Source organism: Oncorhynchus masou, unplaced genomic scaffold, assembly GCF_036934945.1.
Source record: "Oncorhynchus masou masou isolate Uvic2021 unplaced genomic scaffold, UVic_Omas_1.1 unplaced_scaffold_3666, whole genome shotgun sequence".
In the NCBI taxonomy this organism is placed as follows: domain Eukaryota; kingdom Metazoa; phylum Chordata; class Actinopteri; order Salmoniformes; family Salmonidae; genus Oncorhynchus; species Oncorhynchus masou.
This window is the reverse complement of record NW_027010068.1, coordinates 1-26,256: the sequence shown is the minus strand read 5'-3', so window position 1 is coordinate 26,256 and position 26,256 is coordinate 1. Positions and strand designations below refer to the sequence as shown.

Genomic DNA, 26,256 nt, shown 5'->3' with positions numbered 1-26,256 from the left:
CTCAAAAACATAGACAGAGCTTTGATTGCAAGGACTGACCATCCAAATACAATGTTTGTTTACAATTACATTGTTTACAAACAACAGAGTAAAACGAGTTCACATGTTGGGTTCTGATGGGGAATGACAGTTGAACTTCACTCTTGTGGTATTCCCACCTTCAGAATGTATTCACACCTTCAGAATGTATTCACACCTTCAGAATGCATTCCCACCTTCAGAATGTATTCCCACCTTCAGAATTTATTCCCACCTTCAGAATGTATTCCCACCTTCAGAATGTATTCCCACCTTCAGAATTTATTCACACCTTCAGAATGTATTCACACCTTCAGAATGTATTCACACCTTCAGAATGTATTCACACCTTCAGAATGTATTCAAACCTTCAGAATGTATTCCCACCTTCAGAATGTACTCCCACCTTCAGAATGTACTCCCACCTTCAGAATGTATTCCCACCTTCAGAATGTATTCCCACCTTCAGAATGTATTCACACTATCAGAATGTATTCAAACCTTCAGAATGTATTCCCACCTTCAGAATGAATTCCCACTTTCAGAATGTATTCCCACCTTCAGAATGTATTCACAACTTCAGAATGTATTCACACCTTCAGAATGTATTCTCACCTTCAGAATGTATTCACACCCTCAGAATGTATTCCCACCTTCAGAATGTATTACCACCTTCAGAATGTATTCACACCTTCAGAATGTATTCCCACCTTCAGAATGTATTCACACTATCAGAATGTATTCCCACCTTCAGAATGTATTACCACCTTCAGAATGAATTCACACCTTCAGAATGTATTCCCACCTTCAGAATGTATTCCCACCTTCAGAATGTATTCACACCTTCAGAATGTATTCCCACCTTCAGAATGTATTCCCACCTTCAGAATGTAGAATGTATTCACACCTTCAGAATGTATTCCCACCTTCAGAATGAATTCAATCCTTCAGAATGTATTCCCACCTTCAGAATTTATTCACACCTTCAGAATGTATTCCCACCTTCAGAATGTATTCCCACCTCCAGAATTTATTCACACCTTCAGAATGTATTCAAACCTTCAGAATGTATTCCCACTATCAGAATGTATTCCCACCTTCAGAATGTATTCCCACCTTCAGAATGAATTCAATCCTTCAGAATGTATTCCATCCTTCAGAATTTATTCACACCTTCAGAATGTATTCCCACCTTCAGAATGTATTCCCACCTCCAGAATTTAAACACACCTTCAGAATGTATTCAAACCTTCAGAATGTATTCCCACCTTAAGAATGTATTCCCACCTTCAGAATGTATTCCCACCTTCAGAATGTATTCACACCATCAGAATGTATTCACACCTTCAGAATGTATTCACACCTTCAGAATGTATTCAGAATGTATTCACACCTTCAGAATGTATTCACACCTTCAGAATGTATTCACACCTTCAGAATGTATTCACACCTTCAGAATGTATTCCCACCTTCAGAATGTATACTCACCTTCAGAATGTATTCACACCCTCAGAATGTATTCATACCCTCAGAATGTATTCCCACCTTCAGAATGTATTCACACTATCAGAATGTATTCAAACCTTCAGAATGTATTCCCACCTTCAGAATGAATTCCCACTTTCAGAATGTATTCCCACCTTCAGAATGTATTCACAACTTCAGAATGTATTCACACCTTCAGAATGTATTCACACCTTCAGAATGTATTCACACCTTCAGAATGTATTCTCACCTTCAGAATGTATTCACACCCTCAGAATGTATTCCCACCTTCAGAATGTAATACCACCTTCAGAATGTATTCACACCTTCAGAATGTATTCCCACCTTCAGAATGTATTCACACTATCAGAATGTATTCCCACCTTCAGAATGTATTACCACCTTCAGAATGAATTCACACCTTCAGAATGTATTCCCACCTTCAGAATGTATCCCCACCTTCAGAATGTATTCACACCTTCAGAATGTATTCCCACCTTCAGAATGTATTCCCACCTTCAGAATGTATTCACACCTTCAGAATGTATTCCCACCTTCAGAATGAATTCAATCCTTCAGAATGTATTCCCACCTTCAGAATTTATTCACACCTTCAGAATGTATTCCCACCTTCAGAATGTATTCCCACCTCCAGAATTTATTCACACCTTCAGAATGTATTCCCACCTTCAGAATGTATTCACACTATCAGAATGTATTCCCACCTTCAGAATGTATTCCCACCTTCAGAATGAATTCAATCCTTCAGAATGTATTCCCACCTTCAGAATTTATTCACACCTTCAGAATGTATTCCCACCTTCAGAATGTATTCCCACCTCCAGAATTTATTCACACCTTCAGAATGTATTCAAACCTTCAGAATGTATTCCCACCTTAAGAATGTATTCCCAACTTCAGAATGTATTCCCACCTTCAGAATGTATTCCCACCTTCAGAATGTATTCACACTATCAGAATGTATTCCCACCTTCAGAATGTATTCCCACCTTCAGAATGTATTCCCAACTTCAGAATGTATTCCCACCTTCAGAATGTATTCCCACCTACAGAATGTATTCCCACCTTCAGAATGTACTCCCACCTTCAGAATGTACTCCCACCTTCAGAATGTACTCCCACCTTCAGAATGTATTCCCACCATCAGAATGTATTCCCACCTTCAGAATGTATTCACACCTTCAGAATGTATTCCCACCTTCAGAATGTATTCACACCTTCAGAATGTATTCAAACCTTCAGAATGTATTCACACCTTCAGAATGTATTCACACCTTCAGAATGTATTCACACCTTCAGAATGTATTCCCACCTTCAGAATGTATTCTCACCTTCAGAATGTATTCACACCCTCAGAATGTATTCACACCCTCAGAATGTATTCCCACCTTCAGAATGTATTCACACCTTCAGAATGTATTCACAACTTCAGAATGTATTCCCACCTTCAGAATGTATTCACACCTTCAGAATGTATTCAAACCTTCAGAATGTACCTGTCGTGTCAGTACCTGTCGTGTAGTACCTGTCGTGTAGTACCTGTTGTGTCAGTACCTTTTGTGTCAGTACCCGTCGTGTCAGTATCTGTTGTGTCAGTATCTGTCGTGTCAGTATCTGTTGTGTCAGTACCTGTCGTGTAGTACCTGTCGTGTCAGTATCTGTTGTGTCAGTACCTGTCGTGTACTACCTGTTGTGTCAGTACCTGTCGTGTCAGTACCTGTCGTGTCAGTACCTGTTGTGTCAGTACCTGTCGTGTCAGTACCTGTCGTGTCAGTACCTGTTGTGTCAGTACCTGTCGTATCAGTACCTGTCGTGTCAGTACCTGTCGTGTAGTACCTGTCGTGTCAGTACCTGTCGTGTCAGTACCTGTCGCGTCAGTATCTGTCGTGTCAGTACCTGTCGTGTAGTACCTGTCGTGTCAGTACCTGTCGTGTCAGTACCTGTCGTGTCAGTACCTGTCGTGTCAGTACCTGTCGTGTCAGTACCTGTCGTGTAGTACCTGTTGTGTCAGTACCTGTCGTGTAGTACCTGTTGTGTCAGTACCTGTCGTGTAGTACCTGTTGTGTCAGTACCTGTTGTGTCAGTACCTGTCGTGTAGTACCTGTTGTGTCAGTATCTGTCGTGTCAGTATCTGTCGTGTCAGTACCTGTCGTGTCAGTACCTGTCGTGTCAGTACCTGTCGTGTCAGTACCTGTCGTGTAGTACCTGTTGTGTCAGTACCTGTCGTGTAGTACCTGTCGTGTCAGTACCTGTCGTGTCAGTACCTGTCGTGTAGTACCTGTTGTGTCAGTACCTGTCGTGTAGTACCTGTTGTGTCAGTATCTGTCGTGTCAGTATCTGTCGTGTCAGTACCTGTCGTGTCAGTACCTGTCGTGTCAGTACCTGTCGTGTAGTACCTGTTGTGTCAGTACCTGTCGCGTCAGTATCTGTCGCGTCAGTACCTGTCGTGTCAGTACCTGTCGTGTCAGTACCTGTCGTGTCAGTACCTGTTGTGTCAGTACCTGTCGTGTCAGTACCTGTCGTGTCAGTACCTGTTGTGTCAGTACCTGTCGTATCAGTACCTGTCGTGTCAGTACCTGTCGTGTAGTACCTGTCGTGTCAGTACCTGTCGTGTCAGTACCTGTCGCGTCAGTATCTGTCGTGTCAGTACCTGTCGTGTAGTACCTGTCGTGTCAGTACCTGTCGTGTCAGTACCTGTCGTGTCAGTACCTGTCGTGTCAGTACCTGTCGTGTCAGTACCTGTCGTGTAGTACCTGTTGTGTCAGTACCTGTCGTAGTACCTGTTGTGTCAGTACCTGTCGTGTAGTACCTGTTGTGTCAGTACCTGTTGTGTCAGTACCTGTCGTAGTACCTGTTGTGTCAGTATCTGTCGTGTCAGTATCTGTCGTGTCAGTACCTGTCGTGTCAGTACCTGTCGTGTCAGTACCTGTCGTGTCAGTACCTGTTGTGTCAGTACCTGTCGTGTAGTACCTGTCGTGTCAGTACCTGTCGTGTCAGTACCTGTCGTGTAGTACCTGTTGTGTCAGTACCTGTCGTGTAGTACCTGTTGTGTCAGTATCTGTCGTGTCAGTATCTGTCGTGTCAGTAGCTGTCGTGTCAGTACCTGTCGTGTCAGTACCTGTCGTGTAGTACCTGTTGTGTCAGTACCTGTCGCGTCAGTATCTGTCGCGTCAGTACCTGTCGTGTCAGTACCTGTCATGTCAGTACCTGTCGTGTCAGTACCTGTCGTGTCAGTACCTGTCGTGTCAGTACCTGTCGAGTAGTACCTGTTGTGTCAGTACCTGTCGTGTAGTACCTGTCGTGTCAGTACCTGTCGTGTCAGTACCTGTCGTGTCAGTACCTGTCGTGTCAGTACCTGTCGTGTCAGTACCTGTCGTGTAGTACCTGTTGTGTCAGTACCTGTCGTGTAGTACCCGTCGTGTCAGTACCCGTCGTGTCAGTACCTGTCGTGTCAGTACCTGTCGTGTCAGTATCTGTCGTGTCAGAACCTGTCGCGTCAGTATCTGTCGTGTCAGTATCTGTCGTGTCAGTACCTGTCGCGTCAGTATCTGTCGCGTCAGTACCTGTCGTGTCAGTATCTGTCGTGTCAGTATCTGTCGTGTCAGTATCTGTCGTGTCAGTATCTGTCGTGTCAGTATCTGTCGTGTTATCTGCTCACCTTAATAGGACTAATCTGGATGTTAGACATTGGTCTCAAAATAATTGTTTTAATAAAAATAAGGAAACAACCTCTGAGTGTTTAGTGACCTCAGTGTCATGTGACCTCATTGTTATGTGCCCCAGCATGAGGAAGCCAGAGAGAAGACAAACACACGCTGCAAAACTGCAATATTAAATCAGTGTTTCATCCAACTATTCAGGGTAGGCCGACCTTACATACATACAGTTACACCCAGTGTCACCCAGTACCGTTAATGAATTAAGAAACGCCTCTCTGTTCCATAAAATGCTGGGGCCTGTCCTCTGTCATCTACAGTCCCCAGGCTGCTCTCTCTGGCACCCATTAACCTGGATGAGAAATGTATTGTTGATGAACTACAGGCAGTATTTAATTGGTCAAAACCTGCCCTATTTGAAATGTTACAACTCAAAGTGTGATGCCCTTTGGTCAATGTCTTGAATGTATTGGTCTAAATCTCAGTTCTCCACTGTCCTGCCGGTTTTACATTGTTCCATGACAGTGGTATGTGTTCCTCAATGACAGGAGCTGTGCAGCCCCTACTCTGACACCACTAGTGTTTCTACTCAGCAGTCACTTCTTCTTCATTCCAACCCTCATTCTGTGTCCAGACCAGAGACCTGCTTGTTTACACTTCCCCTATTCAACGGCCGTGGTTTGGAAAGTCCCATCACGCTTGTTGTTGCCAGGGAGAGGTGTAATCCTATTGAACAGGGTGAGTGACTGTAACACAGTAGACCGTGAACACTGAGGCTGAGGCAGGATGACCACAATCTCCCCTGATGGACACAAAGGTCCGTTACAAATACATGTGTTGTCCACGTTATACCATATCAGGATTAAGGTTCAAATCTGGAGGTCTATTGGGATTTTACAAGGGGATCATTTCTAATACACTACCTGCTGTTATCATCCCTGTTTAATGGTTAATACACTGATTTACTTAATGAACCTTGACCTCCTCGTCTCCCATAACAGCCACTGCAGCTGTTTATCAACTCTGTGATCCACAACACCAATGTGACTGACCCGGTATCAAACCCTGGTTGAGACCGATGACTTGTGTTATCTTCCAGAGATGATGCATTGGCTTTAGCTCAGTGGGTTAACATGGTATTTTAAATCACAATACACATGAAAATACAATATACACATTAAGCTACATATCCATAAACACTTTAAAATACACATTATTGAACAATACCTGCAAAGCAGAATCATAATCTTCACACACACTTGGTCATTGTTTTACCAAAAATAATTTCACATTTGAGGTGAAATTGTACTTAAAGTTGACAATATTGTAAATATTACAAAGAAACAATATTATAAAGGTCCGTGTTTATTACATTCATTATTTGATTTACTGTTCAGCTGAATGCTACTTCTACTACCAGTACACAGAGAAACCTTCAGTAGTCTGTATATGAGGACTACAAGTTTCTTCATATTCTTCCCTTGTGTCACAAATGTCTCACTCAAATCAAAGCTTTCTCATCAGTTACTAGGGGGAGCGTGTAGTTCCAGCTGGGACACCGATGGGACTACACTCAGGTCTCTGCCTAGTAACTGGTGAGAAAGCTGTCTTCCTTTTTCTATTGGTTCAGAATTATAAAATGGAACTTCAGAAGGTTCAGGACTTTTCTAGACTGGTTTATCTGGCCAAACTGGCTTTCTATGGTTTAATGGTTAATGCTCTCTCTATCTACTTAGTAGTTCATGATGCCTTTCTTCATTACCATTATTCAGTACCTTTATTCAGTACCTTTATTCAGTACCGTTATTCATTACCTTTATTCAGTAACTATATTCAGTACCTTTATTCATTACCTTTATTCATTACCGTTATTCAGTACCTTTATTCATTACCGTTATTCATTACCTTTATTCAGTACCTTTATTCATTACCGTTATTCATTACCTTTATTCATTACCTTTATTCAGTACCTTTATTCAGTACCTTTATTCCGTACCTTTATTCAGTACCTTTATTCAGTACCGTTATTCATTACCTTTATTCAGTAACTATATTCAGTACCTTTATTCATTACCTTTATTCATTACCGTTATTCAGTACCTTTATTCATTACCGTTATTCATTACCTTTATTCAGTACCTTTATTCATTACCGTTATTCATTACCTTTATTCATTACCTTTATTCAGTACCTTTATTCATTACCGTTATTCATTACCTTTATTCAGTACCTTTATTCATTACCTTTATTCAGTACCTTTATTCATTACCTTTATTCAGTACCGTTATTCAGTACCTTTATTCAGTACCTTTATTCATTACCTTTATTCAGTACCTTTATTCAGTACCTTTATTCAGTACCTTTATTCATTACCTTTATTCAGTACCTTTATTCAGTACCTTTATTCATTACCTTTATTCATTACCTTTATTCAGTGCCGTTATTCAGTACCGTTATTCAGTACCTTTATTCAGTACCTCCTACTTCTACTATCAGTACACAGAGAATAGTTCAGTAGTCTTTATATGAGGACTACAAGCTTCTTCCTATCTTTCTCTTGTGCCACAAATGTCTCATTCATAGAAATTAGAGATTAAACACTCAACCGCAAATCTGTTGTTCGAGCTGTTAGAGTGTTTTCAGCAGGTTGTTTAACTCTGTGGTCTGAGATGTGAAGTGGACCAGTCACAGGGATTCACTGTAAAAATGGTCCCAAAGTCTGCTCTTTGGGGGCCTTTAACAGTTTGGGAGTGTTTTATTTTCTGTCAAGTGATATCATACTGTCACCTGTAAAATGTGCTGGAAGCTCTACACATATTTACAACTGACTGTCAGTACCTGTCATGTTATCTGTTCGTCTCAATACCATGCTAATCTGCTGAGGTAGACTGCATTAGCTTTAGGAGCCAAGTCATCAGGTCTCAGCCAACCAGGGCTGATACTGGGCCAGTCACACTGGTGCTGTGACCCTGAGTGAAATGTCGTAGAGAATGTGGTTCAGTCGACTACAGTGAACTTCTTGTAATTTATTTGTTTACAATCAATCTAGAACATAATACAATATATCTCTGTGTACTTAATCTGGATAGGAAGATTCTCAAAGCCTAAACAGAAATGTGGGTGACGGTGTCTACCTAGTTACAGCTGAGTAAGGATGAAACAAGTGACCTGATTGGTCCTATTGTTCAGGAAGCTGCTGCACTTAGAGAAACAAGTTGAATCCCTCCAGTGAAGGTTCACACCAGTCAGAAGGTAACTAACTGTAACTAACTGTACAGTACAGTCCTCCTGAATGTCTCTCTGTTGTCTGAACATGAAGACCTCTATGATTGTCCTCATCATCTGCTGTCAGGTGTATGCAGAAGACAAAGGTAAGTAGATAGTGTTCAGTTGATGAGGGAATTAAAATATATTATATAAACAAAAACGTGTTTCAAGAGCTTGTAATGTTTAAAATGGAAAATATTGACCACTTTGACTGAAATTAACACATTAGTGAAACTCCTTGGTTAGGGACTATTGATGCACCAGTTTGTTACAGGTTAGGGTTAGACCAGGATGGTGTTTGGGTTATAGGGTTAGACCAGGATGGTGTTTGGGTTATAGGGTTAGACCAGGATGGTGTTTGGGTTATAGGGTTAGACCAGGATGGTGTTTGGGTTATAGGGTTAGACCAGGATGGTGTTTGGGTTATAGGGTTAGACCAGGATGGTGTTTGGGTTATAGGGTTAGACCAGGATGGTGTTTGGGTTATAGGGTTAGACCAGGATGGTGTTTGGGTTATAGGGTTAGACCAGGATGGTGTTTGGGTTATAGGGTTAGACCAGGATGGTGTTTGGGTTATAGGGTTAGACCAGGATGGTGTTTGGGTTATAGGGTTAGACCAGGGACAGGATGGTGTTTGGGTTATAGGGTTAGACCAGGATGGTGTTTGGGTTATAGGGTTAGACCAGGATGGTGTTTGGGTTATAGGGTTAGACCAGGATGGTGTTTGGGTTATAGGGTTAGACCAGGATGGTGTTTGGGTTATAGGGTTAGACCAGGATGGTGTTTGGGTTATAGGGTTAAACCAGGGAGAGGATGGTGTTTGGGTTACAGGGTTAGACCAGGGACAGGATGGTGTTTGGGTTATAGGTTGTAGGGTTAGGGGTTAGTTAGTGGCTAAATGGGGTTAGGGGTTAGTTAGTGGCTAGTTAGTGGCTAGTTAACTGTGTCTTGATAGTTAGTTGAACATGTTAAACCACCTGTAGTGGTCTGTACAAATACAGTATTACCACATTATTCTGCCACTAATTCAAACCCTGAAGGGTTAAAAGGATGTGTTCATGTTGGTAAAGCAGGACAGTAAAATGTTATTAAATAATGTGTCTGAACATCACAACGATGATCTTCCAGATGTAATGTACTAACAGGTTCTTTTGGTTCTTTTCTCAGTTCTGCATATTGATATATATTTTAATGGATGCAGTGATTCAGATGGAGCGAATATGTATGGACTGGATGGTGAAGAGTTGTGGTACGCAGACTTCAACAAAAAGGAGGGAGTGGTGGCTCTGCCTCCGTTTGTAGATCAGATGAGCTTCCCTGGATTTTATGAACAGGCTGTAGGTAATCAGGGGATATGCAAAGGAAACCTGGCCACATCTATAAAAGCTTACAAGAACCCACCAGAGACAATAGGTAAGAGAGAGAAAGTAATCTGGAGTGAATGAATGAATAGGATCCAAGCAGTAAAATAGTCACCTCACTGTAACCTCTTATATGTTGTATTGTCTGTGTTATAGAGCTCCACATATGATCAGTGTTACAGCCTTTTAATATTACTACAACAAGCCGGATCAATGGTCCACTACACTTATAGACTAACATCATGTGACCTAATGGCAGATGTAACATTGTTTTAGCCCAACACAATGACAACACAACAAGGAAGAATGAATGTGATATTAAATGTGTTCCCACAGACCCTCCTCACAGCAGCATCTACCCCAGGGATGATGTGGAACTGGGGGTGGGGAACACCCTCATCTGCCACGTCAGTGGGTTCTTCCCTCCACCTGTCAGAGTCAGGTGGACCAGGAACAATCAGAATGTAACTGAGGGAGGGCGTATCAGCACCCCCTACCCCAACACTGATGTCACCTTCAACCAGTTCTCCAGTCTGAGCTTCACCCCAGAGGAGGGAGACATCTATGGCTGTACTGTGGAGCACAAGGGCCTTACTGAGCCCCTGACACGGATCTGGGGTGAGAAGACACAACTACATTACATTTAGCCTGCATTACTTTTGACTTCTTCTGAATATTTCAGTGTGTGTGTGTGTGTGTGTGTGTGTGTGTGTGTGTGTGTGTGTGTGTGTGTGTGTGTGTGTGTGTGTCCACAGAACCTGAGGTGAGCCAGCCCAGTGTGGGTCCTGCTGTGTTCTGTGGTGTGGGTCTGACTCTGGGGCTGCTGGGAGTGGCTACCGGAACATTCTTCCTCATCAAAGGGAACCAGTGCAACTGAGAATACAGCTGTCAGAGCGTCACAGTTAAATCTGTATAAATATAGAGTAGAGATAGTAGTACTTTATTGATCCCAACTTGGGAAATAGTTTTAGAACTCAGCATCATCAAAAAATTGCAACGACAAGACCAATGACAAACACATGTTAAAGACACATAATAAGACACTGAACCTCTCAGTGGGCATAATGAACCTACCACCGAAGCTGCTCTGTGTTGCATTACAGCGATGTGGTGTGGGTGGGTGACATTTTTGATGATCGTGTGACCCTTGGCCTGCATCCTTTGTATGAGCTTGCTTTCTGTATGATTTTGTCAAGCTTGTTTAGGTCATCATTTGCTACGTTTCTTTTCCATCACACATTGGTATAAGTAAACACACTAGCCACTAACTATACAGCTGTAGAACATGCGAAGAGGACTTTGCTATCATTTAAAGTATCTTTCTACTGTTAAAACGGATTATTTAGACTGTAGATGACAGAGCCTTTTAAGCCTCCTTAGGAATGAGAGGTTAAACTGCAGATAATTTGAAGGGGAGATGTATGTACATGGTATATTAAACTAGTCCCTGCTGCTCAGGGGGGATTAGCCAAATGGATGTACGTCTGGGATACGGGTTGACCCCCGGTTTGAGTTGTAGTTGGTGTTTGTGTTTCATTTTTCCCTTTGTAACCTTTACATCTTTATTAAAGCTTATTAGCCCTGAAACTCCTAGTCTGTGTCTTCTGGTTCCACTGCCACACGTGACCCCCCCCACCTACTTATGGTGTGCCACAGCACATTCTATTGGGTGTTTGTTTACAGACAAACTGACTTCCCTGATAGTTTTAATATACTACAAACTCTGTAATGTACAACTAATGACTAAAATAACAATTCTAAAACCAGCCAAGCACTGCCTGGCATAGTTCCACAAGGGGACAACTTGAGAAAGACAGGGCAGAGAAACTACTGGCAATAGTAGCCTTTGTTTTGCATGATGCCTTTATGATAGCAAAAGCTCAAACCATATGAAAAAGGGTGCAAACATTGAGATAAAGCATAGGCATTAAACTATTGTTATAAAATAATATTTTCTTAGAATACTGATGATGATATTTTCAATTTAGCATTTTAATGTTTAACCTTTAAACATTTGTATTACAAAAGTGTAATTATTACCATACAATTCAGATAAAGCACTTCTGCTACCGTAGGAATAAATAAACTTGAATTTATGCAGAATTGATTGGCCAGATTCTCTTTCAACAACAGAAACCTGCACACCTCAGACCAGCAACTCAAAAGGTGGCGAGGTTAGGTAGTCATGTAGGGAGGACTGTAATCAATGTTTGGACTGTAAGATATTATTTACTCATAAAGATGTACTTTGATTGATTCTATTATGCTAGGCAAGCTCAATCAAGCTCAACTAATGTATGGAAAGAAGATAAATACTTTTTGAACCCAGGTCTGCCGCAAACAGACAAAGATAGTGGTCTACAAGTGTGTCCTCCTGTGAAAGTGCCCCTGAAAAAAATATGTATTTTTAATTGTTATATATTGAATAGTATTTCTCATTGTATTTTACATAACAAGTATAAATACATCTTTTGTTATGTTTCTTAATTTCTTTTGTTTTATTTGTTTTGAATTTTGTCACCAGATGTGGATCCCCTATCATAGTGATATTGAAAAGTTTGATACAATTGATACAATTTAGTGAATGTTGAAAATAGTCATGATATTTAAGATCATCTTGTAGGGTCTGCCTGGTAACATGTGACGCTGTGTGTCAGCAGCAGAGGACTGGCCCATTTCCTCAACAGTTAATTCCTTTCCCTCTGAGCTGCTGTCTTTAGTTGACTGTCACTCAGCAGAGGAACATGTCGATGCCAATTGCCTTCTACATTTGCCTGACCTTGATTTTGTTCATATTCTCTGGAACAGGTAAATTGAGAACACATTTTTGTTGTTGTTGATCATGCTTTAAATCATGTCTCAGGTAGAATCATGGACAGTGACATTTAGATTACACAGGGGGTATTTTGTGTAGCAAAGACATAGTAAATCAGAGCTTTTGCATAAACATATTTTAAGTAATTCTGTAATATTCTTCTCGACTCTGACAGTATATAGTATGTGATAGTAGAATGGTACTTGCATTAAGAGTAAACCAGACACAAGTTAAATAATGCATGTAAGCCTAGTACATATCAACAAAGCATCCATTACACACTTGGCAAATAGCATGACATCTTTTAAAATCTTCATAAAAGCTTCTATTTATTGAAGGTTGTTTTGTAGAAACGTCTTTCAGCAGATAGACACACTATATTGTCAAATATTGTATAGTGGAATACAACATGGTTGTATAAAAATACACCATCTTTTGTGTAAATGAGTATAGATTGTGACATGATTCCTTTTAAAAATGTAAAATAAACAAGTTTATAAAATACCACATTTAACATCATATTATAACTATATGGAATATTGAATGTGTCTTTTAATCAGACAAAACATTGACCTGTATTCATGTTTTCCTTTCAGATGGATATTTTTATCATCGGTTGGCACAGTGTCGATACTCCTCAAAGGACCTGCATGGTATAGAGTTGATAGACTCTTATGTTTTCAATAAGGCTGAATATATCAGATTCAACAGCACTGTGGGGAGGTTTGTTGGATACACTGAACATGGTGTGAAGAATGCAAACGCATGGAACAGTGATGCTGGGCTCCTGGGTCAAGAGCAGGCGGAGCTGGAGCGTTTCTGTAAGCCTAACGCTGATCTCCACTACAGCGCCATACTGGACAAGACAGGTGAGCAGGGCTCCTTAACACCACTTACAGGCCTCTGACTGAGCAAGTCAAGACCATTACTTTATTTTATTCATGATAAATGTTATATAGAGATCTGTCTGATGAAGATGATGGTGGAGATTCAGGGATAAATGAATTTATATATCCAGTCTAAAGGTACACACTTAATAAAGACACGATTGTTATCTAACGTGGATGGATGAATAACATGGTTTTTCTTGAATAGTTTTATAGCTGGAACTGTATTTAGAACACTGAGCAACCTTGTCAGCTCGGGGATTTGAACTTGCAACCTTCCGGTTACTAGTCCAACACTCTAACCACTTGGCTACCTGCCACTCCATTAGAGTATGACTAGTCAGCTATGTATCAACAGTTCAGTCCTGATCATCTATTGTATGTACATTCCAGCTCATCTCTCTAATGAAGTCTAATTTATAAAGCACAGCGATGGTTCAATGATATCAGAACTATGGACTAGATGTTATGCATCCTATCATATATAGTGTATAATATAACAATGATATAACTATGCTGACAAATGTTTTGTTTCCTCCATTAGTTGAGCCCCATGTCAGACTGAGCTCAATGACTCCCCCCAGTGGCAGACACCCTGCCATGCTGATGTGCAGCGCCTATGACTTCTACCCCAAACAAATCAGAGTGACCTGGCTGAGGGACGGACGTGAGGTGAAATCTGATGTGACCTCCACTGAGGAGCTGGCTAACGGGGACTGGTACTACCAGATCCACTCCCACCTGGAGTACACACCCAAGTCTGGAGAGAAGATCTCCTGTATGGTGGAGCACATCAGCCTCACTGAGCCCATGATGTATCACTGGGGTAAGGGGCGATAGTGGGGTAAGGGGCGATAGTGGGGTAATGGGGCGATAGTGGGGTAAGACTGTGAGTGGGGTAATGGGGTGAGAGTGGGGTAAGGGTGTGAGAGTGGGGTAAGGGTCTGAGAGTGGGGTAAGGGTGTGAGAGTGGGGTAATGGGGTCAGAATGGGGTAAGGGTGTGAGAGTGGGGTAATGGGGTGAGAATGGGGTAATGGCGTGAGAGAGGGTAAGGGTGTGAGAGTGGATTAATGAGGTGAGAGTGGGGAAATGGGGCGAGAGTGGGGTAATGGTGTGAGAGTGGGGTAACGGTCTGAGAGTGGGTTAATGAGGTGAGAGTGGGGTAATGGGGTGAGAATGGGGTAAGGGTGTGAGAGTGGGGTAATAGTGTGAGAGTGGGGTAACTGTCTGAGAGTGGGTTAATGAGGTGAGAGTGGGGTAATGGGGTGACAATGGGGTAAGGGTGTGAGAGTGGGGTAATAGTGTGAGAGTGGGGTAATAGTGTGAGAGTGGGGTAAGGGTGTGAGAGTGGGGTAAGGGTGTGAGAGTGGGGTAATAGTGTGAGGGTGGGGTAAGGGTGTGAGAGTGTGTTAATGGGGTGAGAGTGGGTTAAGGGTGTGAGAGTGGGGTAATAGTGTGAGAGTGGGGTAATAGTGTGAGAGTGGGGTAATAGTGTGAGAGTGGGGTAAGGGTGTGAGAGTGGGGTAAGGGTGTGAGAGTGGGGTAAGGGTGTGATAGTGTGTTAATGGGGTGAGAGTGGGTTAAGGGTGTGAGAGTGGGGTAAGGGTGTGAGAGTGGGGTAAGGGTGTGAGAGTGGGGTAATGGGGTGAGAGTGGGTTAAGGGTCTGAGAGTGGGGTAAGGGTGTGAGAGTGGGGTAAGGGTGTGAGAGTGGGGTAATGGGGTGAGAATGGGGTAAGTGTGTGAGAGTGGGGTAAGGGTGTGAGAGTGGGGTAAGGGTGTGAGAGTGGGGTAAGGGTGTGAGAGTGGGGTAATGGGGTGTGAGAGTGGGGTAACGGTGTGTGAGAGTGGGGTAATTGTGTGAGAGTGGGGTAACGGTGTGTGAGAGTGGGGTAACGGTGTGTGAGAGTGGGGTAACGGTGTGTGAGTTGGGTAACGGTGTGTGAGAGTTGGGTAACGGTGTGTGAGAGTTGGGTAACGGTGTGTGAGAGTGGGGTAATTGTGTGTGAGAGTGGGGTAATTGTGTGTGAGAGTGGGGTAATTGTGTGAGAGTGGGGTAATTGTGTGAGAGTGGGGTAACAGTGTCTGAGAGTGGGATAACGGTGTGTGAGAGTGGGGTAATTGTGTGAGAGTGGGGTAATTGTGTGAGAGTGGGGTAATTGTGTGAGAGTGGGGTAACGGTGTCTGAGAGTGGGATAACGGTGTGTGAGAGTGGGGTAATTGTGTGAGAGTAGGTTCATGGGGTGTGAGGTAATGGTGGTACACAGACTATGTTGTGTGTGTTGTGTATTTAATAGAAATACTGTTATTGAATCACAGTAATATTGTTTTTGAAATGATCCTTTCTCTCTGACAGACCCATCCCTGCCTGAGGCTGAGAGGAATAAGATAGCGATCGGTGCATCTGGTCTGGTGCTGGGAACCATCTTAGCATTAGCAGGACTGATCTACTACAAGAAGAAGTCTTCTGGTGAGGTCATCAGTGTGTAGAAAACATAGATATACAGTGGGGCAAAAAGTATTTAGTCAGCCACCAATTGTGCAAGTTCTCCCACTTAAAAAGATGAGGCCTGTAATTTTCATCATAGCTACACTTCAACTATGACAGACAAAATGAGAAGAAAAATCCAGAAAATCACATTGTAGGATTTTAATTAATTAATTTGCAAATGATGGTGGAAAATAAGTATTTGGTCAATAACAAAAGTGTATACAATACTTTGTTATTGTAATAGTGTAATAGTAATAGAGAGAACAGAGAGAGAGAGTGCAGAGAGAGAGAGTGCAGAGAGAGAGAGTGCAGAGAGAGAGAGTGCAGAGAGAGAGAGTGCAGAGAGAGAGTGCAGAGAGAGAGAGTGCAGAGAGAGAGAGTGCAGAGAGAGAGCTGAGAGAGAGTGCAGAGAGAGAGAGTGCAGAGAGAGAGAGTGCAGAGAGAGAGAGTGCAGAGATAGAGAGAGCAGAGGGAGAGAGTGCAGAGGGAGAGAGTGCAGAGGGAGAGAGTGCAGAGAGAGAGTGCAGAGAGAGAGAGTGCAGAGAGAGAGAGTGCAGAGAGAGAGAGTGCAGAGAGAGAGAGTGCAGAGAGAGAGAGTGCAGAGAGAGAGAGCAGAGAGAGAGTGCAGAGAGAGAGAGTGCAGAGAGAGATTGCAGAGAGAGAGAGCAGAGAGAGCAGAAAGCAGAGAGAGAGAGAGAGAGTGCAGAGAGAGAGAGTGCAGAGAGAGAAAGCAGAGAGAGCAGAAAGCAGAGAGAGCAGAAAGCAGAGAGAGCAATAGTAATAGTGTAATAGTATAGAACAGCATATGGGATTGTGTTCATCAACATGTGAATGTTATAATGATTCATATTCTCTCTCTCTCTGTCTCTCTCTCTCTGTCTCTCTCTCTCCTATAACAGGGGTGCTCTAGTAGCAACAAGGTGAGACTCTATTCTGCTGAAAGACCAGTTACAATGGCTCATGTTAAATATGTCATTATAGTCATTTGTCTCACTTCGAATACCTGCTTACTATATTTTCACATTTGAAGGTACATTGGTGTATCTGCTGCAGAAATTGATCCCAAATGAGATTTTCTTGCTTGTTATGAATCAGTGTTCCTGAAAGGACGTCTACTGCTGTTTAACTGAATATTCATCAATACTTTCCTAATGAATCATATTGTTGCTAACATATTATCCTCACACCTTTCATTATTAATCCATGAACAACTTTAGGCTTGATAGTATTTAGACAGTTAGTGCTGAGAATGCTGTAATTAGTTGTTTATTTACCTAATAGGTGTGGTAGAGAACTGCTTCAACTGACCTACTATAACACTGTAAGTTATTATGAGTGGGCAGCACATACAACAGTCCACTGTGCTGGGGGTTCTTTACTCAGCTTTACTGTTGTGTCTTTTTCACCAACAAATAAGACACTTGTTCTCAAAGGAACAAAAGACAAAGGAATATGTCCAGTAAATGGTGAACATATTGTGTGTGGTAATACTGCTGTTTTGAGAAGGAGTAAAACGCTGGTTAGTGAGATTAGAAAATAGCTTCAGTCTATTTTCATTTCTTCATGTTTTAGACTAAATGTCCCCCTGTACTGACATCACACCCCTGTACTGACATCACACCCCTGTCATCACACCCCTGTACTGACATCACACCCCTGTACTGACATCACACCCCTGTCCTGACAGCACATCCCTGTCCTGACATCACACCCCTGTCCTGACATCACACCCCTGTCCTGACATCACACCCCTGTACTGACATCACACCCCTGTACTGACATCACACCCCTGTCCTGACATCACACCCCTGTCCTGACATCACACCCCTGTACTGACATCACACCCCTGTACTGACATCACACCCCTGTACTGACATCACAGCCCTGTACTGACATCACACCCCTGTCCTGACATCACACCCCTGTACTGACATCACATCTTGTACTGACATCACACCCCTGTCCTGACATCACACCCCTGTCATCACACCCCTGTACTGACATCACACCCCTGTACTGACAGCACACCCCTGTCCTGACATCACACCCCTGTCCTGACATCACACCCCTGTCCTGACATCACACCCCTGTCCTGACATCACACCCCTGTACTGACATCACACCCCTGTCCTGACATCACACCCCTGTACTGACATCACACCCCTGTCCTGTCATCACACCCCTGTCCTGACATCACACCCCTGTAATGACATCACACCCCTGTACTGACATCACACCCCTGTACTGACATCACACCCCTGTACTGACATCACACCCCTGTACTGACATCACACCCCTGTACTGACATCACACCCCTGCACTGACATCACACCTCTGTCCTGACATCACACCCCTGTACTGACATCACACCCCTGTCATCACACCCCTGTCCTGTACTGACATCACACCCCTGTCCTGTACTGACATCACACCCCTGTCCTGACATCACACCCCTGGCCTGACATCACACCCCTGTACTGACATCACACCCCTGTACTAACATCACACCCCTGTCATCACACCCCTGTCCTGACATCACACCCCTGTCCTGACATCACACCCCTGTCCTGACATCACACCCCTGTCCTGACATCACACCCCTGTACTGACATCACACCCCTGTCCAGACATCACACCCCTGTACTGACATCACACCCCTGTACTAACATCACACCCCTGTCATCACACCCCTGTCCTGACATCACACCCCTGTCCTGACATCACACCCCTGTCCTGACATCACACCCCTGTCCTGACATCACACCCCTGTACTGACATCACTCCCCTGTACTGACATCACACACCTGTACTGACATCACACCCCTGTCATCACACCCCTGTCCTGACATCACACCCCTGTCCTGACATCACACCCCTCTCCTGACATGACACCCCTGTACTGACATCACACCCCTGTACTGACATCAACCTCCTTCATGTCTCATTGATAAGATTTTATATGGTTGATTTCAGCTCCCTTCATTTTCTGCTCTGTCATTGTTGTGGTTTCAGGTCTCCTATTTAACTGGGACATATTTTACAATAAACCATTATGATTCAGTGTCTCTGTTTACTATGGTTTGGTTTGATGTTTTCCTGGTATCTGAGGTAAAATGACGGTGACCTTGAACATGTCGTGTATCGGTCACTTCCCTGTGGTTGGTGTGACGTTCTTGTTCTGAATACCCAATCGATCCCCAACTCCTAATACCTAGGAACTCCTGTAAATCTGACAGGATCAAAGTTACCTGCCTTCTGATAGGGAGATAGGGAATCACATACGACCAGAGACCAGGGTTACCTGCCTTCTGATAGGGAGATAGGGAATCACATACGACCAGAGACCAGGGTTACCTGCCTTCTGATAGGGAGATAGGGAATCACATACGACCAGAGACCAGGGTTACCTGCCTTCTGATAGGGAGATAGGGAATCACATACGACCAGAGACCAGGGTTACCTGCCTTCTGATAGGGAGATAGGGAATCACATACGAGCAGAGACCAGGGTTACCTGCCTTCTGATAGGGAGATAGGGAATCACATACGACCAGAGACCAGGGTTACCTGCCTTCTGATAGGGAGATAGGGAATCACATACGACCAGAGACCAGGGTGATGACATGAACACAGTACAAAGGTTATGCTATTAGGAATAATGGATTACGTTTGTCAGTTGCATTTCTCATAAACGTATGCTCTTCATGACTAGGCTACATTTAAATAATATGCCCATCTAGTTATTCTTGACATTTCAACATCTGACCTGCTTTTGATCACAAATGACTGGCATGTACAGTATTTTGCATGTCAACTGTGCACATACTGTGCATACCTCTGTATATTTTGTTTCTGTTTGAGGAACCAGACATGTTATTGTCTAGACAAGACCAGTCCTAGGGAATGCTGTCAAGGCTGAATGGGTTTCACCTGCTCTGTCCAACACAGGGTCAAGAGCCATCAGTCCAGAGTCTACAGAGTGACTGACCACAACTTAATGGTGTGACCCACCTAATGGCTTTCAAATGCTCTGTTCTCGATAATAGAAATAAATGCTTATGGTCTGGAGCTACAGCTCAGTGAGAATGTCCTGGGAGACACTGGGTTACAGCTCTCCGCATCTTTACATATTACACAGAGAGAGGTATGAGGGCCACAGTACCCAGAAAATGCTATGTACATGCTGCTTTACTATATCCATTCTGATCATTTTAATTCTACATACTGTATATACTCTGTATGGCTGTGTAGTAGTGTACGATCTTAAACTCAGTACTGTCCATAGTAGACCCTAATACAGTAGTAGTGTACGATCTTAAACTCAGTACTCTCCATAGTATACCCTAATACAGTAGTAGTGTACGATCTTATACTCAGTACTCTCCATAGTATACCCTAATACAGTAGTAGTGTACGATCTTAAACTCAGTACTCTCCATAGTATACCCTAATACAGTAGTAGTGTACGATCTTAAACTCAGTACTCTTCATAGTATACTCTAATACAGTAGTAGTGTACGATATAATACTCAGTACTCTCCATAGTATACCCTAATACAGTAGTAGTGTACGATCTTAAACTCAGTACTTTCCATAGTATACCCTAATACAGTAGTAGTGTACTATCTTATACTCAGTACTCGCCATAGTATACACTAATACAGTAGTAGTGTACGATCTTATACTGAGTACTCGCCATAGTATACCCTAATACAGTAGTAGTGTACGATCTTATACTCAGTACTCTCCACAATATACCCTAATACAGTAGTAGTGTACGATCTTATACTCAGTACTCACCATAGTATACCCTAATACAGTAGTAGTGTACGATCTTATACTCAGTACTCGCCATAGTATAACCTAATACAGTAGTAGTGTACGATCTTATACTCAGTACTCGCAATAGTATACCCTAATACAGTAGTAGTGTACGATCTTATACTCAGTACTCTCCATAGTATACCCTAATACAGTAGTAGTGTATGATCTTATACTCAGTACTCTCCATAGTATACCCTAATACAGTAGTAGTGTACGATCTTATACTCAGTACTCGCCATAGTATACCCTAATACAGTAGTAGTGTACGATCTTATACTCAGTACTCGCCATAGTATACCCTAATACAGTAGTAGTGTATGATCTTATACTCAGTACTCTCCATAGTATACCCTAATACAGTAGAAGTGTATGATCTTATACTCAGTACTTGCCATAGTATACCCTAATACAGTAGTAGTGTACGATCTTATACTCAGTACTCGCCATAGTATACCCTAATACAGTAGTAGTGTACGATCTTATACTCAGTACTCTCCATAGTATACCCTAATACAGTAGTAGTGTACGATCTTATACTCAGTACTCGCCATAGTATACCCTAATACAGTAGTAGTGTACGATCTTATACTCAGTACTCGCCATAGTATACCCTAATACAGTAGTAGTGTATGATCTTATACTCAGTACTCTCCATAGTATACCCTAATACAGTAGTAGTGTACACACTTATACTCAGTACTCGCCATAGTATACCCTAATACAGTAGTAGTGTACGATCTTATACTCAGTACTCGCCATTATATACCCTAATACAGTAGTAGTGTACAATCTTATACTCAGTACTCGCCATAGTATACCCTAATACAGTAGTAGTGTACGATCTTATACTCAGTACTCGCCATAGTATACCCTAATACAGTAGTAGTGTATGATCTTATACTCAGTACTCGCCATAGTATACCCTAATACAGTAGTAGTGTACGATCTTATACTCAGTACTCGCCATAGTATACCCTAATACAGTAGTAGTGTACGATCTTATACTCAGTACTCGCCATAGTATGCCCTAATACAGTAGTAGTGTACGATCTTATACTCAGTACTCGCCATAGTATGCCCTAATACAGTAGTAGTGTACGATCTTATACTCAGTACTCGCCATAGTATACCCTAATACAGTAGTAGTGTACGATCTTATACTCAGTACTCGCCATAGTATGCCCTAATACAGTAGTAGTGTACGATCTTATACTCAGTACTCTCCATAGTATACCCTAATACAGTAGTAGTGTACGATCTTATACTCAGTACTCTCCATAGTATACAATAATACAGTAGTAGTGTACGATCTTATACTCAGTACTCGCCATAGTATGCCCTAATACAGTAGTAGTGTACGATCTTATACTCAGTACTCGCCATAGTATACCCTAATACAGTAGTAGTGTATGATCTTATACTCAGTACTCTCCATAGTATGCCCTAATACAGTAGTAGTGTATGATCTTATACTCATTTACATTTTTTACATTTAAGTCATTTAGCAGACGCTCTTATCCAGAGCGACTTACAAATTGGTGAATTCACCTTCTGACATCCAGTGGAACAGCCACTTTACAATAGTGCATCTAAATCATTAAGGGGGGGGGGTGGTGAGAAGGATTACTTATCCTGTCCTAGGTATTCCTTGAAGAGGTGGGGTTTCATGTGTCTCCGGAAGGTGGTGATTGACTCCGCTGTCCTGGCGTCGTGAGGGAGTTTGTTCCACCATTGGGGGGCCAGAGCAGCGAACAGTTTTGACTGGGCTGAGCGGGAACTGTACTTCCTCAATGGTAGGGAGGCGAGCAGGCCAGAGGTGGATGAACGCAGTGCCCTTGCTTGGGTGTAGGGCCTGATCAGAGCCTGGAGGTACTGCGGTGCCGTTCCCATCACAGCTCCGTAGGCAAGCACCATGGTCTTGTAGCGGATGCGAGCTTCAACTGGAAGCCAGTGGAGAGAGCGGAGGAGCGGGTGACGTGAGAGAACTTGGGGAAGGTTGAACACCAGACGGGCTGCGGCGTTCTGGATGAGTTGTAGGGGTTTAATGGCACAGGCAGGGAGCCCAGCCAACAGCGAGTTGCAGTAATCCAGACGGGAGATGACAAGTGCCTGGATTGGGACCTGCGCCGCTTCCTGTGTGAGGCAGGGTCGTACTCTGCGGATGTTGTAGAGCATGAACCTACAGGAACGGGCCACCGCCATGATGTTGGTTGAGAACGACAGGGTGTTGTCCAGGATCACGCCAAGGTTCTTAGCGCTCTGGGAGGAGGACACAATGGAGTTGTCAACCGTGATGGCGAGATCATGGAACGGGCAGTCCTTCCCCGGGAGGAAGAGCAGCTCCGTCTTGCCGAGGTTCAGCTTGAGGTGGTGATCCGTCATCCACACTGATATGTCTGCCAGACATGCAGAGATGCGATTCGCCACCTGGTCATCAGAAGGGGGAAAGGAGAAGATTAATTGTGTGTCGTCTGCATAGCAATGATAGGAGAGACCATGTGAGGTTATGACAGAGCCAAGTGACTTGGTGTATAGCGAGAATAGGAGAGGGCCTAGAACAGAGCCCTGGGGGACACCAGTGGTGAGAGCGCGTGGCGAGGAGACAGATTCTCGCCACGCCACCTGGTAGGAGCGACCTGTCAGGTAGGACGCAATCAAGCGTGGGCCGCGCCGGGAGATGCCCAACTCGGAGAGGGTGGAGAGGAGGATCTGATGGTTCACAGTATCGAAGGCAGCCGATAGGTCTAGAAGGATGAGAGCAGAGGAGAGAGAGTTAGCTTTAGCAGTGCGGAGCGCCTCCGTGATGCAGAGAAGAGCAGTCTCAGTTGAATGACTAGTCTTGAAACCTGACTGATTTGGATCAAGAAGGTCATTCTGAGAGAGATAGCGGGAGAGCTGGCCAAGGACGGCACATTCAAGAGTTTTGGAGAGAAAAGAAAGAAGGGATACTGGTCTGTAGTTGTTGACATCGGAGGGATCGAGTGTAGGTTTTTTCAGAAGGGGTGCAACTCTCGCTCTCTTGAAGACGGAAGGGACGTAGCCAGCGGTCAGGGATGAGTTGATGAGCGAGGTGAGGTAAGGGAGAAGGTCCCCGGAAATGGTCTGGAGGAGAGAGGAGGGGATAGGGTCGAGCGGGCAGGTTGTTGGGCGGCCGGCCGTCACAAGAAGCGAGATTTCATCTGGAGAGAGAGGGGAGAAAGAGGTCAGAGCACAGGGTAGGGCAGTGTGAGCAGAACCAGCGGTGTCGTTTGACTTAGCAAACGAGGATCGGATGTCGTCGACCTTCTTTTCAAAATGGTTGACGAAGTCATCTGCAGAGAGGGAGGAGGGGGCGAGGGGGAGGAGGATTCAGGAGGGAGGAGAAGGTGTCAAAGAGCTTCCTAGGGTTAGAGGCAGATGCTTGGAATTTAGAGTGGTAGAAAGTGGCTTTAGCAGCAGAGACAGAGGAGGAAAATGTAGAGAGGAGGGAGTGAAAGGATGCCAGGTCCGCAGGGAGGCGAGTTTTCCTCCATTTCCGCTCGGCTGCCCGGAGCTCTGTTCTGTGAGCTCGCAATGAGTCATCGAGCCACGGAGCGGGAGGGGAGGACCGAGTCGGCCTGGAGGATAGGGGACATAGAGAGTCAAAGGATGCAGAAAGGGAAGAGAGGAGGGTTGAGGAGGCAGAGTCAGGAGAAAGGTTGGAGAAGGTATGAGCAGAGGGAAGAGATGATAGGATGGAAGAGGAAAGAGTAGCGGGGGAGAGAGAGCGAAGGTTGGGACGGCGCGATACCATCCGAGTAGGGGCAGTGTGGGAAGTGTTGGATGAGAGCGAGAGGGAAAAGGATACAAGGTAGTGGTCGGAGACTTGGAGGGGAGTTGCAGTGAGGTTAGTGGAAGAACAGCATCTAGTAAAGATGAGGTCGAGCGTATTGCCTGCCTTGTGAGTAGGGGGAAGGTGAGAGGGTGAGGTCAAAAGAGGAGAGGAGTGGAAAGAAGGAGGCAGAGAGGAATGAGTCAAAGGTAGACGTGGGGAGGTTAAAGTCGCCCAGGACTGTGAGAGGTGAGCCGTCCTCAGGAAAGGAGCTTATCAAGGCATCAAGCTCATTGATGAACTCTCCGAGGGAACCTGGAGGGCGATAAATGATAAGAATGTTAAGCTTGAAAGGGCTGGTAACTGTGACAGCATGGAATTCAAAGGAGGCGATAGATAGATGGGTAAGGGGGAGAGAGAGAATGACCACTTGGGAGAGATGAGGATCCCGGTGCCACCACCCCGCTGACCAGAAGCTCTCGGGGTGTGCGAGAACACGTGGGCGGACGAAGAGAGAGCAGTAGGAGTAGCAGTGTTATCTGTGGTGATCCATGTTTCCGTCAGTGCCAGGAAGTCGAGGGACTGGAGGGAGGCATAGGCTGAGATGAACTCTGCCTTGTTGGCCGCAGATCGGCAGTTCCAGAGGCTACCGGAGACCAGGAACTCCACGTGGGTCGTGCGCGCTGGGACCACCAGATTAGGTGGCCGCGGCCACGCGGTGTGGAGCGTTTGTATGGTCTGTGCAGAGAGGAGAGAACAGGGATAGATAGACACATAGTTAACAGGGTACAGAAGAGGCTACGCTAATGCAAAGGAGATTGGAATGACAAGTGGACTACACGTCTCGAATGTTCAGAAAGTTAAGCTTACGTAGCAAGAATCTTATTGACTAAAATGATTGAAATGATACAGTACTGCTGGAGTAGGCTAGCTGGTAGTGGCTGCGATGTTGACACTACACTAATCAAGTCGTTCCGTCGAGTGTAATAGTTTCTACAGTGCTGCTATTCGGGGGCTAGCTGGCTAGCTAGCAAGGTTGATTGCGTTCCGTTACTTTAAAAGAACGACAATAGCTGGCTGGCTAACCTAGAAAATCGCTCTAGGCTACACAATTGTCTTAGATACAAAGACGGCTATGTAGCTAGCTAGCTACGATCAAACAAAACAAACCGTTGTACTGTAATAGTTACTACAGTGCTGCTATTCGGGGGGGCTAGCTGGCTAGCTACGTTAGAAGAACGACAATAGCTGGCCAGCTAACCTAGAAAATCGCTCTAGGCTACACAATTGTCTTAGATACAAAGACGGCTATGTAGCTAGCTAGCTACGATCAAACAAAACAAACCGTTGTACTGTAATAGTTACTACAGTGCTGCTATTCGGGGGCTAGCTGGCTAGCTACGTTAGAAGAACGACAATAGCTGGCCAGCTAACCTAGAAAATCGCTCTAGACTACACAATTGTCTTAGATACAAAGACGGCTACTCAGTACTCGCCATAGTATACCCTAATACAGTAGTAGTGTACGATCTTATACTCAGTACTCTCCATAGTATACCCTAATACTGTCAGGATTTGGCCAGGGTTGTTCCGGGTTTTGGTCAGTAGATGCCCCCATTGTGCTTTTTGTCCCTATGTTTTTC

General features: G+C 43.9%; 2 protein-coding genes across 3 annotated transcripts; both read left to right on the top strand.

Moving 5' to 3' along the window:
• Window positions 1-8,445: 8,445 nt before the first annotated feature.
• Window positions 8,446-11,395, top strand: LOC135534613 (H-2 class II histocompatibility antigen, A-U alpha chain-like). Its single transcript, XM_064961547.1, has 4 exons — window positions 8,446-8,551; window positions 9,615-9,860; window positions 10,145-10,426; window positions 10,564-11,395. The coding sequence occupies exons 1-4, from the start codon at window positions 8,473-8,475 to the stop codon at window positions 10,683-10,685; spliced, it is 729 nt and encodes a 242-aa protein (XP_064817619.1). The 5' UTR covers window positions 8,446-8,472; the 3' UTR covers window positions 10,686-11,395.
• A 1,110-nt stretch (window positions 11,396-12,505) lies between these two features.
• Window positions 12,506-19,063, top strand: LOC135534614 (H-2 class II histocompatibility antigen, E-S beta chain-like). Of its 2 annotated transcripts, XM_064961549.1 has the most exons (6): window positions 12,506-12,616; window positions 13,220-13,492; window positions 14,055-14,336; window positions 15,866-15,979; window positions 16,900-16,920; window positions 17,031-19,063. In XM_064961549.1, exons 1-5 carry the CDS (start codon window positions 12,553-12,555, stop codon window positions 16,908-16,910), a joined length of 744 nt encoding a protein of 247 aa, XP_064817621.1. In that variant the 5' UTR covers window positions 12,506-12,552; the 3' UTR covers window positions 16,911-16,920; window positions 17,031-19,063. The 2 variants fall into 2 exon arrangements, with proteins under 2 accessions (XP_064817621.1, XP_064817620.1); XM_064961548.1 differs by having other exon boundaries at window positions 16,900-19,063.
• The last annotated feature ends 7,193 nt before the right edge of the window (window positions 19,064-26,256 follow it).